A 15,468-nucleotide genomic window follows, 5' to 3' on the forward strand; every position below is an offset into this window, starting at 1 on the left:
TTTCAGGCTCACTTTGTTACGTTTCTCTTCAGTGAGGTACATATTTTCTTAAGGTTCAGTCTTCAGGCGCGTTCAGGTGTTGTTATTCCTTCAGTCAAAGACTAAAATGATGTTTTAGCACTTACAGTATGACAGGGTTTGCTTCAGTTGTCAGTCATGTAGTCAGGGTCCCTGTCACTCTTTTGTTCAGCTGGGAGCGTGTTTGATTTCAGTTTAGCACACCAGATATATCTGCAGTGCCTCCACCCCCACCGCCTTCCCTCTGCCTTTGCAATTAGTTATCATGATGCTGCTGCTGGATGCTTGTTAGATTCAAGTTTATATTAAAGTGTGTTGCTCTACAGATTGAGAGACGAGGTGTAAGGCCAAAAGCTTTTAGCATTGCGATCATCAGAAACAATGTGTCAAAAGCTGCGTTAATACATGTTGGGTTTTTTTTGAAAAATGATAAATTGAAGCAATAGAAGATATAAAATCACCTCCTGTGCGCTTCTTTTGCCCGGTGAGTGACAAGGTTATTTACAAGGTTCAAAGTCAATGTGGTGTCTTTGTGCTGGCGCTGCCCTGGGTAGCAGAGGCCGACAGATGGATATGTGATCAACTCAACATGAGCGATTTTACCTCTTCATCACACACGGAGAGTGTGCCTGTGCCGGCTGATGAATCACTTCATAGATGTGACAAATATATCGGCCTCATACCTCGGAGGAGAAATAATGGTCGGAAAAATGAGCTGCTGTGTTGTGTGGTGTTCCTGGGACAGACTGACTCGTTTTGTAATATTTTGTGTCTTTGGCTGCTAAGTTAACATGAAAGTACAAATATGTGTAACGTGGTGAAAACACGGCAGCGTGTAGTGGAAAAGTAAAGGTAAATGTACATCTTTTATTGAACACTTCTATCACATGCGTGGATTACTAATTCGACTTCATCTAATTAGTTGTCGTTGCAGCTTATATGTTAAAATAATGTAGAATTACTGTTGCATGTAAAACAACATGTGAATATGAGTCTGGGCTTTTCATGTTTTTCTTTGATATTCTGGCCTCTGGGCTCAAGAAACCCAATTAAAATCCCACAATAACAGTTTTAAATACTTCATGATAATGTTAAATGAAGGCTGGTCATCCAACTTTTACAAAGGTTTGAAAAGTAAACACTTTGAGGTTTTTAGAGTGTAGAGACTGGCTAAATTGTACTGTACACTGTACTGATGGACTGTGTTAGAATGTACTCTTTTAGAGACAAATCTTATATTTTTACATTGATTTCGCTTGTAAATGCATGAGAACATTGGTTCAATAGGTCTATGCATGCAGTGCATTTCGTACAGAAGTGCAAAGCACAAAGGAGTACAGAGTCAAGACACATTATATGCGGTGGGCTTCTGTACAAAAGGTGAATCTGCTTTTATTTTGCACATTTCTCTTAATTATTTTGCTGATCCTTTTAGTTTAATTATTATAATAGAAGAGGCCGACCCCACAGTCTGCAAAATGCACTCAAAAGCACCAATGAAAACAATTTAAATCCATCAATGTGAAACCACTTTGAACACGTTTTTTTTCGGCAGCATTAGGATAGGACCTGCTCCATTAATGATGTCACCATATTTTATAACAGTGTTGTTACAGCAGCAGTTACTTCCTTTAGCGGCGCACAATACATCCTGGTGGGGGACTTCGTAATATATCTTCCTGCTGGGCCTTTAGTCTGAATTACAGCAGGAAAAACAAAAGGTTAATCACATTGGGAGACTCCGCTTTGCCTCTGACCACCCAGCTTCTCTGCGTCTCTCCCTCAGTGTTTCAATTCAAGCTGCTTTATTGGAATAAATGTTGGATGAACAGGGTAAAAAAAGCTCTTTCCAAAGCACCCTAAAAAGGACTACATATGTCTTTTGCTTCTTTTTCTGCTCATATTCTTGCCTTTGTTTTTACCTCTTAGTTCCTGTCCCCTTGAATTTACATCTATCATGGCAAAGTGCATCACAGTCACCATATATTGAATCAAAATGTAAATGTATTATAAACCAGGCAGCTGGAAATGTGTTTGCTCTTCTGAGAATCACGTATCAGAGTATCCTGATTCTCCTTTCTTCATTTCCTTGCGTGCTTAAATGCCAGTGGGCGCATTACATTGAGATTCAAGAGGTTATCTCGCTGTGGTGATGGGGATTGCAGCAGCCTAAAGGATCGCCACAGGTTGAAGCATTTTTTTTTTCTCTCAAGTGCATGTATGGCTGAGCTTTAATGAGCAAAACTTCTTATCTGCGGGTGTCTGAAAAACAACACCTAGCCGCCAAGGGAAATAGATTCAGAAGATGCCTTTTGTAAAGCTTCTAAATGTGTGTATGTGTGTCTTTCACAGGGTGGTGGGCCCGGCTGTGACCTTCAAAGTGAGTCCCAACGCTCAGAACGTCAGCACCGCAGATGTGGCCAACGTGGCTGGTAGGTTCTCCTTGGCTGAGTAATGTTGTCTTTATACTGACAGAGGGAAAGACAACCCATTATCATTGGCTTGCTGCTGCACCTGAGGCCCCAGATGAACATTTTTCAAAACTTATGACTCCTCCAAGAATTCTTTTTTTTTCCTACTGAGTATTCTGCCACATCCACGCAGGCACTTTGTGGCAAGTTATTCAATTCCTTTGTGTTCACTTTGGCTAAGTATTTGGTACTGGTCCATTTTGAAAGAAAGCCAGCTGGGTTTTCTGTTTTGTTACAAATCTTCAAGCAGCCATGTTTGCCTCCATCATGGAAATCCATCCGAAGAGTTGGATATGTGCCTAAATAAACAAGCTAGAAAAAAACAAGACCGGGACACCAGATATTTGTTGTGTTTGGAGAATGAGTTATTTCATTAATGCCACACAAAGAAAAAAACAGAAGTTTTCTCACAAGGAAGAATCAGCTTTTGGACAACTTTAAAGCCAACCAACCAGCATGATTAACATGGTTATACTAAATGTTGCTGTAATAAAGCATCAAAGGGCTTCAGCATGTTGCTGTTTTTGGATAAAAAGCTTAAAATACCAACTGTACACTACTTGTTTAATGCCAGGTTGTTCTAAGAACCCTGGGCTAGTGACTTATGCATGATTTATAACTTGGTAGCAGGCTATGGAGTAGCCATGGCGATACATGCAGTCTGCCATACAAAACTATCAACCCGTCAGATGATAGCTGATGGTTTCCCTGTTTGCATAATTAAATGTTAAATGGGACATAATAAGATGGACAATTAGTATCCTATAAATAACTAAAAGGTACAACTGCAGTAGAGTTAATGAGTCAGTACATAGCAGGAGATCAGCCAGTACATTTTTTTTTTCTTGCCTTCAGATTCTGAAGATGCATAAGCAGATTTCTGTGTAAAGCTTAAACTTCCTTTGACTTGCTCGTTAATGTGCCACTTGTTTGCAGTTTCTAGCTGTTCCTAACAGGTATGTTTCTCCACAAACTTTTTTTTTTTCAAGAAATACATCTCATTAAAGAAGTAAAAATACAATAGGGAGCCTAATTTTGCCCCTACTTGCCTCTGCTAAAATTACCATCTGCTGCCTTTGTACCTTTCTCTCTCACATTTAGCTTTCCCTGAACATGCTCACACACATTAGACTGACTGCAAGTAAGTTGGAGGAATAATGCATGAGTCACCTCCTCCAAAATGTTCAAAATGACGCACTTACAACCATACATCACATTTTACTTTTTGGAACTCACACCGAGAGAGATTATTTACTTTTAGTTAAAGAGTCAACATCATAAGAATTAAGAACATTTCAAGTAAGAACACTGGTATAAAGTGAATTTTTCCGTGTGGAAGAGGGACTCAGGTAGCAAACCAAAGGTTCTACAGGATCTCTGTATAAAAAAAACGGCAATCACAGCTCACGATTAAAAAAAAAAAAGACATTTACCTTCGTGAAGGATTTATTAATCGATGCTGAAGGAACCAGTGTTTTATTTTTAATCGAAAAATGTAAAAATTGCCACAAACTCTTCACATGCACTAAACGGAGGTGGCACATAATGGGTTCAAATGAGTAATGGGTTAGATGCCGTCACCGCTTAAAGGTAAAAGCTTCTCCTCCGAGGTCTTTGTCGCCAGTATAAGGAGTACCATCTCAGGTGGGGGTGACAACACCATCACATATTTTACACAACAATCACAGTAGGTGGCCTATGGAAAATGGTGCTGTTTTTTCTCTTTACCACTGTGTTTCAGCTCAGGTAAGTCTGCCCCAAAATGTTCTTTCCTGACCTTCATCAGCTAGTTTCAGTGTCTAAGCTGAACGAAATGGTTCAGGTGTTTGAATAATTCTAATAATCACTGAAATATTGACAAGATTGCCTCAGTGGTCCAACAGGAGACTCATATCCCAGTCTCCAGAGTGCAACTCTTTGTTTTTAGCAGCTCCACCCCCGCCACTGCTAATTTTATTGGTCTTTTGTGCCGCTACCTCGTATGAACCAGCCAATTTGTGTGTCCAAGACAACAAACGCCCTAATTGAATCTTGTTTCTGTGGTGGCTGCACATAATGTGAACACATTACAAATCATTTCTATGCATTCTAAAGTTGAGAGGTCATAGTCACCTGACTTTTTTTCCCTGTGAAACCAGGCTGGTTTGTTGGATAGCATTGATGGATTGAATATGGAAGCTTGATGTGGAGTCTGATCTTTGCCTAATTTGCACAGTTTAACACAGAACTCTGTTTAGAAAAATGGTAATAAATGCAAAATCATCAGTTGTGACTATTGCTAATATCATAATAGGTGTAATTTCTGTTGATTGTGGAGAAGATTAAAACAAGCAGAAATCAGGTGTGTAAATGTTTTCACAAGGGCGGCGTTGTGAGTGCAAAGTCGCTCGTTATCAGCAGAAATTTGTTGTCTACCACCTTCTGCTTTCCAAAGCACACAAAGGAAGTTCCACCTGATTTTGTTTCAAGATCCTGTGACTCAAAACGACTCGGTTCAAGCTGTTCTGTCACATGGAGAGGAACTCTCTATCACAGTGTAATTCAGGGGAAGAGACATTGTGAAGGTGTGTGAGAGTGTGCGTGTGTGTGTTCAGCAGACTACAGTGTGTGACTCACAGTAATGAGGCGAAGGTGTTGATGAAGTGGGGAATAAAGAAAGAAGGAATGTTTGCCATTAGCTAAGCTGTCAGTCCAGAGGGAGAGGGAGAGAGGGGACATTCCTGATACTCCTTGGGTCCAGTTCACACACATGCAAATATCACCCACAGTAGGAAATCGGACCAAAGTAAGTTAAAGTAACCTAAATGAGTATTTTATTTTTAGTTCTTATCCTGCTTGATAATTGCAAACCCACCTCCTTGCATGGGCACATGCTTTTACGTTTCTTTTTACCCCAACCATACACAGACGCACACGCTGATTATGCAACGGCTTCTCTCCTGTTTTTAAGTGCTATTGTTGGCGTTCTCATTTCCCGCCCGCCGCGCCCGGTGGCTCTGCGGGGTCACGGATGAGACTCGATTGTTATTAATGCAAACATTTGACAGAACGTGCTTGAAATGAAATACGGCGTCCTCTCAGCTAAAGTGCAATAGTGTGGGCGGGCCATCTTTAAAGTGTCGTTTGTCATATTCAACTAGAATATCAATCCATCCCAAAGCGTACATTATCCCCTCTAGCCGTGGCTTATAGTGCTTTTCTGAAACATTAAGCTTTACACGGCCATTGTAATGACGTCGTTTTATCATCGTTTATAGTCACACAGCAGCAGAGGGGAGAGAGTGGACTTCCATCTCCTCTGTCACAAATTCTTGTGTTTAGGTTGAAGGCTTATGGCAGCTGTGTTTAAAATCGTTCCGTTTTATTTGATCAAATCTGTGCGAAGACCTCATTTGTTTGCCAGAAAGATGTTTAAAGCACAAAAATTATGGTGAAAGGAGGATTCACATCGTTTAATGTGGGCTGTAGAGTGCATGTGCTGCTCTGGGTAATTTGAATATCCACAATTGAATCATGAGAACGCTGAAAACTGACGGAGGAGATATTCAAAGGTTTGAAAAATCGAATCAAACGAGAGAATATCAAATAAAAATCAACCATATCAACTCAAACCTGATAAGCTAATCACACTAACTTCATTCATTATTTTAGATTTTAACATTTAAACTCTCATTTTTTATGATTACATTTAAAAAAAATTTTTTTTTTCAAGCATAGGCAGCTACATAACTACATAAATTAAACATTTTGCATGAGGAAAAAAATCATTTATTCCTTTTAGAGTTGCAATTTTCCATTCTCATTTCCACTTCATTAATAAAACCACTCAGGCATAGCCAGGTGTGTAAATCCACTTCTTTTAAGTTTTACTGTCTGTTCTATTATTCATTTACAGAAGAAAACAGCATAAATATGAAGATGGCATAAGAATAAGGTGTGTTATTGGGGTTGTAAGAGTTTATATTTACAAAAAGAACACTGCACCAAAATTCTGCAATTTTCTTTTAAGCATTATCGTAATATGGTTGCTGTTTTGTGACTGATGCATTAGCCTCTGTAAGTAGATGGACATGTCGACATGTCCATCGGGACTTTTGGTTGCCGTAGTGAGTCTGCCTATTAACCGCTCACACTTGAGCAGCATTTATTCTGCACGCAGGTAAAGAATCCACTCACAGAACATTTACTAACACCCACTGGACATTTGCCTGACGTTTAATGAGTTACCTTCTAATTTTGTTTGTGACAAGTGACAAAATTTGGCTGCTATGGTTGCTGGAAATCCCCCAAAATTAGCTTTTGCCCCAGTGGCCAAATCATCAGATTATACTACATGGTTCTCCTGACACATAAATACACATAAATAAAAGAGATGATATTAGTAGGTGTTACAAGTGACTTTATAAGCCTATAAAATGTAAAAAAAAAAAATTGTAAAATATTTTGAATCTCAAGTAGATGTAATTGGAAAAAAAAACATACTTAAGTTAAATTGTATTATGTAAAAATCTTTTAAAGCTAATCTCTTGGATCCTGTTTTTCTTACACTGGATTGGTTCTGACCTCGGCCCCTGGGTGCCAAAAGGTCCGATTAGTGCAGTCAGGCTATCCAGACCTGTTGTTGCATTTTAAGAAGCCACGTTACCACTTCTGTCATGGGCGCCCATCCATTGTGAAAGACTCCGAGGCCACCGGAGGCCATTGTCAAACGTGGGGGTGGATGTCAAGATGGTGGGCAGCGAGGTGGTGACCCTCATTGTCCGGCCGAGGGTGGGCGGGAGGACCCAGGGGCTACTTGCAGCGGTGCGTCACGGTCGTGAGAACGGGACCCTGTGAATAGGCCGGGGGTCAGGGTCAGGACAGCGGGCAGCTCAATTAGCACTTAAAGCAGAAGGAGAGCAGCTGAGATAGCCTGATCCTTCACCGTCTGTTCGCTTGACTTCTACTCTCTTTTTTTATTCTGCCAGCAGTTGTTTTTGCCTACATGCTAATAATGCCTGTTGGTGTGAAGATAGTTACTCACACATGCCGAAAAGCTTTGCAGTCTCAGTGATTGTTCACTGTTAGGACAGCTTCTGTTGATAGTGGTCAGGTTTAGACTCTTCTGCCATCACTTTCCCCCCTTTTTTAAGTGAAAGGAAGCCTGCTTTGTTAGCTGCAGACAATAGGTGGCTGCTCAGTGTTTTGCTTTTATCTCAGAAGGATGGTTTGTGTGTTGACATGTAAATTTCCTGACGGAGGTCACTATGAGTTAAAATGGGAGAAAATATTGATCATTATGTGAAATAATTATTTCTTGTAAAGAACATTTTTCCCATATATAACATATAACTGAAATTTATTACACGAGTATGTTAAATAGAGAACCTTGCTTAAAGTTTGGGCCAATTACTTAAAACTTTTTAAAATTTTGTTTTACATTCAGTTTAATTTAGTTTTAGTTGCTGAACAGCTTAGTTTCACTAGGAAACACAACATTAACCCTTCACAGCCTGACCAATGCATTCAAATGTGATGGCAAAAATGTTTTCATTTGCAAACATGCTCAATAATCTTTTCTTCAGATGTCAGATGTCCTCTAGCTAGAAAGTAAAAGCTTGTTGTTTTATTTTAGAGTGTGCAATGCATGTCTACCAAAGCTGCATCAAAAGTGATCTGATATTTCCTGATTCTGCTCTGAATCATTGTTTCGAGACTTATTTCGTTCTGATGAACTCACATCAGAAGTGCCAGCGTGGACACTTTGTACTCCACCATAAATGCTCCTCAAGTGCTGGGCAACAGCATGCAGCTCTTTCAGTCGGCGTACTCTGTAGCAGGCATGGCGACCCATTTCACCGAAGCGGATATTTAAACTGCTTTGATATTTGGTTATAATGCAGGACCCTGGAACATTTGCCTGCTTCTCCCAGCCTTTTCAAACAGTATTAATTGCAGCACACGAGAACCAAATTAAAGTCAGACGCAGATGTTAAGGGTATTTTCTATACATCAAGCCTTAATCACATTAACAGTACAGCAAATTTAATATTTTATCAAATTAAATCGACGGTGTATCGGCATGATAATAAAGTGGCTATTTAGTAAGCGGAAATTGTTCTGGCCGCTGTAGAGGAGGAAGCAGCTTCACCCTTATCCCGACAGCTGATATCTTTCTGTCACAGAGCTTCAAAACAGATCCTGACGACTGGGTGGAGGAAGGGTTTATGTTACTTTCACAAAGGCGTTGTTTGCGTCGGAGCTTTCCTTCGCTCGACTTTTTGTCTCCTGGTTTTCTTCCGTCTGACTGGATTAGCATAGATCTCGTTCGCTGACAGGACTGACCTTCACTGCAGCTAAACACTTGTCAAAATGCCAAATGTAATTACTGAGCTCTTTAGGTCAAAGTAATGTGTTTCATCTACCTCACTTTGCCTTGTTATTGATGTGCAAGCCCTCAGACCTCAGACTGCAGTCGAGTACTCCCTTTTCCCTCTCGTAGCACCAGTTCCATGCAAGTGTTTGTGTGTCATAACATAGTGAGGAAATGTATCTGTAATTATGCCTAAGTAATGTGGTCAAATTGTGCGTTGCTGTACTGCTAGATGTCTTTCTGTGACTTTGTCAGCTTATACGCTCCCAGATCCTGTGATTATGGACAATTTAAAGTTATCTCTTAGAGCTGCAGAGTGCTTCTCCAACACTGCCTTTCAAAGGTCGTCATCATCATCACCATCACCATTACCATTCCTCCGCAAATTGCATGCCTGGAAATTGTCAACTCTGTTGTGCTGCCTTCGCATCAACTGTCTCTCAAGGTAGACTACTTGCCTTGTATTTAAATTGATTGTTAAAAAGACGTGGCTTCAATGTTTTCTTTTTTCTTTGTCGATTCGAACCACCTTATGTGGATTTTGTGTAAATCAATAAATTGCAGTCCTGATTATAATATTGTGGTAAATCAATCTGTTCTCACTGCTCTGATATGACCTGCTTGTTTCTGACATGATGCATGATTGCAGAGAGGAAGTGTTACGGTCAAAATTGACATATGCATTGTCATTGTTAACAGTAGTGACTGATTTTATGTCATCGCCATCACAGTGTGGAACTTCTTTAATTGTTCCCATTGATTGGCAATGTGATTGCATTGGAAACAGCTTGGGCACTGGGATCTGTCCAGCAGTCTCTCTGTGCCCTGCAGAAGTAGGCAAATCTATTTCCGTTAACCTCATTGCAGCTCACCTGCTAATCAGTTTTCATCACAAGCCGAAGGCTAATCGATTGTGGAAGTTCTCTCACCTGTTGGCAAAGAGGGGAGGGGAGGGGGGGATCAAAAAAGGGAAAATGTGAGGTGTGTGCTGGTGTTTAGTGATGCAATTTTCTGTGATACCGCGCCATGCATTTTGCCTCGTCGCCTGTCATCACAACAGAGCTGTAGGCGTTCTGTGAAATTGCAAGATGCCTCATCCGAGCTTTAAAAAGCTTGCACACTCCCCTGCCGTTCCAGAGTCACCTGTGGTTATTTTGGTTCGACTTCAGAGGGAGCAGAGAGCTGTACACTGTCCTCTGGAGCTTTGCAATCATCTGTGAGTCCTACCGTCGAGCAGAGAGGAGGGGAGGGAGGACACAGGTGTTTTGCCGAGCTCTAGTTTGCACAGTGGTGCAACGTGATCCCCGAGCCAACCGTGCAGCCACCCTGCCAGCTACTCAGCCAAGCAGCCGGCCTGATTTCCCCAATGCTGGCACTGGCCTGCTGGCACCTCCAACCCTTCTCTCCCACTCCCGCAGCTGGCAGGATCTCTGCGAGTTGGCCTCGGCTCCTGACGTTGACTGCGGGGTTGGCAGACCTCTCCCAGATGGCCACCTTGTAGTGAAGCTGGCTTCGTGCTTGCATCACTTTTACATCATCCCTTCAGCTACAGAGCTGTGGTGGAAGGAGAGGGCTTCTGTTGGCTGTGCTGAGGCATTTTTGTACGTGATATGTGGGAGTGTTAAACTCTGCTGCAGCTCTCACACTTTCGAACGATAATTTGTTATTTGTGCCATTCGTGTCCCTGCTTTTCAGGAAACCAGTGACAGGTCTGAGACCCGAAACAGATGCAGATATAGAGTCCACCTACACACACATCAAATATACGCCTTTTTTTCAGATGTGAAAAGGCTATTACAGCCCTTATCTTTTACATCCAAAATGACAGGACAGTATCAGCGTGCTTCTTGGGTTCATATTTTATTTATTACCTAATTTAAATGCTACTGCAAAGCCTGTAATTTATAGCCCAGTAACTCTGTAATCCCAGTTGAGCGGAAGAACAAGGGTGAACCTTTCCAAAAACTTGTTAGCACTAGGATTGAATAATTTAATATACATTTTTTAAAACCTGAATGGATGGGAGTAAAATCATCTGATAGAATTTTCTTAATATCCTCAGATTTAATGACTGTGTCTGTCTGATGACTGCTCCTAATTATCACCTCTTCATCCTACTGGTTTTTTTTTGTCTTAGTTTAAAGTTCCTTTCTGCCATAATGTACAACGTAGCGTACCTGCAATTTTGCAAAATTACAGGTTTTTGAAATGTTAGAGTGAAAAGTGGAATTTTCTCTTAGTGTCGACAGCGACAGTCGCTTTTGTTCTAAGTTCTTATCGCTTTTTTTCCCATCATTTTTATGCTAATATGCTAATAGCTGACATATCCTTACCAGTGATTCAAACTGTGAAAAAATGAAACGTTAAAATGATTTCATTTGCATCTGTGGAAGATGCAGGCATACAGCATATATTATTTTTGCTATTGTACTGCTATTGTGGTTCTAATACTCAAGCTTATTGAGCATTCCTCCTGTATGTAGTCAAAACTACTTTCCAGTGCTTTATTTACAAAAGGTCACAACAGCATGTTCTGCATGTTCGACAGAGTCTTTACATAGATCCTCTTCTTAACACAACTCAAAATGGCTTCTTGTCTCCTCTTGGGATTGAACCAGTGGTCTTTTATTCGTTAGGCGAAAGTTGCTGATCCTTGAGTCGTTGCAGGCACACTGGACGTGTCATCCCAACTGAAGTCAGAGGACAGTAGCTTGAATGTTCTGCCCCAGAGGTAAACATGATGGGGACATTCTGGGAAACACAAAGCAAGAAGACATTTTTATTCTTATTATAATGTGTAACAACAGCTGTACAGAGGTCATATGTAGAAAACACACAGTAAATTGGAAATTATGAAAATATTCAAATCAACTTGGTTTGACATACTGTAGGAAACTGAACATGAATGGAATAATCAGTCAAACACAACATTTGTATGCCATTTTACTGACCACATAATTAATCTTTCATTATTCCAAGATTTGCTTTTTTCCCAGACTGCATTTTACCTATTTTCCTTAAAGTAAACTATGCTGTCTAAAAATTCTGTGGCAGTAAACACTGCTATCAGCAGGGGGTCAGTCATTTTTCGTTGCGCTCTAACTGCAGCTCAGACTTTTAGGACCTTTCTGTCCTCTGCTGCAGTTATTATGGACTCCTTACTGAAGCTCTCTCTCTCTCAGCGGCCCAAGGAGGCCGCCTGGACCAAGCAACTCATTTTTAGCCATCTTCAAGATGCCTGATGAGATGTAGAGGCAGACGGTTGGATTGATTGGCCCCTCTTGAGTGCACAGGCCTTGATTACAACTGCACTCAAGTACCCGAACTCCCACCCCCCACCCCTTAGTTTCTCTCTCAGTCTTGTTCTTTTTAGTCTGCCTCTCTTCTGTCTCCTTTTTCCCCATAATTTCTTTCACCTACAAAGGGAGAGGGTGGATAAGGAGAAACTGGTTGTAGAGTAGAGAATAAAAAAAGTCAAATTACTAACAAAGATTTGGCTCTGCAGGGTTCTGTCTGCACTGGAAAGTAGAACGGGGATGGATATGCCTGTTAAGGACTGGTTAGAGATGAATTTGGAATCACAATCAGTGCTTTGAAGAGAGAGAATTGGATCAATATTTTAAGAGCTAAGCAGGGAAAGTGCTGATAGTTAGCAAAATGTGTCAGTGGTTCACTTTAGTTTGCACATCTTTTCCACGCTGTAAATTAAAATAATTTTACTTTTGTACATATCCCAATGCTCTGTTAATATAAAAACATTAGAAATATTTAATCTCTGCAGCTCTACCCTGTGAGCTGCTGGGAGAAAGTCACTGGATTTAAAAATAAAAAATAAAAAAATCTTTCAAAAGGTCAATCCACCCAAATACCGACTACAGATTGCCTTTAAATAAATAGATCTTAAGATTGTATTTTTAAATATTGAATCATTTTTAGCTATCATTTTTTTTCTTATTTTGTATCAAAGCCTTATTTAGCTAGACATACTTTTGCTCTGGGAGCTCTGTGGTGGTCCTTTGAACTGGAGCTTAAAATAATAGGTGCTAATGCAGAATGACATACTGTACATCATCACCTTAACGCAGTTTGTTTTAAGATAAAGACCCTACAGTATTTGACAGAAAACCTTAACAATCAGATCTCCTATGAGCAACGACTTGGTGTCAGTGGGAAGGAAAAACTCCCTTTTATCAGGAAGAATCCTGACACAGAAGCAGGCACAGGGAGGGGAAGCCATCTGCTGCATCCGGTTGGGGATAGGAATGCAGTCGTAGAACCCTGGATCCTCTGAATGGAAATTTACCTTCTCTAGTAGAGGTGAGCAAGTCAGGGCCTCTGCTGTGTCATTGGAGTTTACTTATTTTCCAATTTCAAACCTGACACAAGTTTTCAGGTTTAAAAAAGATGTTTTGGCTTTAGTGAGATTTTGGGCGACTGCTTTGGTGTAAATGGGACTGAACCAATGCTCTGAGGCTGGGTGTTCATCATGTGAAGGTATATGAAGATGACCTGAAGTCTATCCAGATAGGATTCTCGCAGGTTTTAAGATGTACATGGAAAACTTCATGAAGAGAGAAAATCAGCACCAAACAGAAACCCCGAGGGATATGTATGAGGCTGACTTGATCCCCACCTGAAACAGGAATGCGGTGTCCTTGTTTCTGATTGACTGTTGTCTACACACTTCTCTTTATTTTACTTCATCCCTCTGGGACTAAGCTCATACCGTGTAATGCTCAGTGTCCTATTTATCCCATAGAAGGAAAGTTTTCTCATGAGATGTTTTTCACTGTTTAAAGAAAAATAGACTGTCTTCATATTTTCATTTTATTAAGAATATACAATACAACAAATCCTATCGAACAGACCAACAATAACAATGCAGTGATCGTCTTCAGAAGATAGTATTGTGTGAATATGCAGCGTCTAATATTACTTTTACCATGTTTGTTGTTATCCATAAACTATGAGAAACACAACAATGTTCTTTCTTTGTCATGGATGCACTGAGTGAAATATTGATATTTTTAGGTTTTTTGGAAGGTCCAATAGGAAAATACTCACTGGAACATCAAATCTGTATTAATCCACTGCTTTACATAAACATATCCATATGCATGCTTGCAGTAATGGTCATTGATTTGTTACAGAACTGTGCAAAAGTCTTAAGCTTTTTGAGGTTGTCTTGAGCAATCGCCCTCCGGGCTTTCTGGAAACCTTTTGGAGTTTTCTTTGGACATTGGCAGCTTTTTCATATTTTCAGTCCAGTTCTCATACGTACCTGACCACTTTCAGAGGAATGGGCCTTTTTGCTGCTTCTTAGCTAAGCCATTAAATTCTAACCTGTGAATCTTTCAAACATAAAAATTTCACCTAACTTGAGTGATAAACTAGTGTTGTAGAGACACTTTCTTACAAGCTGCCTGTGACAGAAACAAATAATTTGTGTCAATTTCTTTAGCGGACACATGCCAAAGATAACACAGATTAACAGACTTTTTTTTTTTTTCATACAAGCAGGGTTAAAAATGTAGTGTTGTGCTGTTATTTGAAAATGTGGCATGTCTCGGGTTGGTCTGTCTGCTTAGAAAATCTGAGGAAACTAACAAGTGGAGGACAAAAGAAGAAGTTGTAGACTTAAAACAGTATCTTCAACAGGTGAAGGGTACCTAAAAGTGATGTCCTTAAGAAACAGCAAAGAAAATCCATCTAAGACGTGACACTGGACCTGAGAGATGCGTCTGGCCCTTCAGTTGATCTGTTTACTGAAGCCTCATCAGAAATGGTCTCAATCTCTCTATATATGAAATAAATGTAACTATTTAATTGTTCTAGATTATGTATTATCTAAATTCATGCTAGTTTTAGGCAACTTCTAAAGAACAAAGCTTGGCTTTAATATTGTCCTTAAATATAAAAAGATTTGTAATCACTCTTAGAACACAATTTTATATATTAAAAATATCAACATCCTAAGTTTTCCTTAGTACCAGCAGACTCCAATAGTTGTTCATTAAAAAATAAAACACCAGGTCAGTGTACCACACTGGCAGTCCTGAACTTGTACCAGTCCTCATGGGTTTCTGTGGCTCACTTTTAGCATTAATGGGCTCTGGGCTGGTGACAGCTATTGCTGGAGGCGTTTTGTTCTCAGGTTCTCTGCACAGGCTTCACATTTTTGTGAACACAATTTCTCTTAAACACCTTAAAGTAATTTTTTGAAATGATGTTCCCCTCGACTTGAGGTAAATTTGGTGCAGACTGGTCACTGTTACTAGGGTGTATTTATGATTATTAACATTGACTCTTTTTGTCTTAAATTCTATATTCTTCAAAGTAGCCATACTTATGTTTTCGCTCAATGAGCTTCATGAGGTAGTCACCTGAAATGGTTTTCACTTCACAGATGGGCCTTGTCAGGGTTCATTTGTGGAATTTCTTGCCTTGTTAATGAGGTTGGGACCATCAGTTGTGTTGGGCAGAAGTCAGGCTCGTACACCGCTGACAGCCCCATTTGACATCTGTTAGAATTCATATTATGGCAAGAACCAATCAGCTAAGTAAAGAGAAACGACCGTCCATCATTACTTTACGAACTGAAGGTCACTCAGTCTGAAAAATTTTAAA

General features: G+C 40.1%; 1 protein-coding gene across 1 annotated transcript in view; it reads left to right on the forward strand.

Moving 5' to 3' along the window:
• LOC113010403 (receptor-type tyrosine-protein phosphatase N2-like) overlaps nt 1-15,468 on the forward strand; it is a 215,930-nt gene that overhangs the window by 74,865 nt on the left and 125,597 nt on the right. The window contains exon 11 of the mRNA XM_026149408.2: nt 2,371-2,450. Within this exon, the coding sequence (XP_026005193.1) occupies nt 2,371-2,450 (80 nt within the window). The remainder of the gene's footprint in view (nt 1-2,370; nt 2,451-15,468) is intronic.

The sequence above is a fragment of the Astatotilapia calliptera genome, chromosome 18 (genome assembly GCF_964374335.1).
Source record: "Astatotilapia calliptera chromosome 18, fAstCal68.1, whole genome shotgun sequence".
In the NCBI taxonomy this organism is placed as follows: Eukaryota; Metazoa; Chordata; class Actinopteri; order Cichliformes; family Cichlidae; genus Astatotilapia; species Astatotilapia calliptera.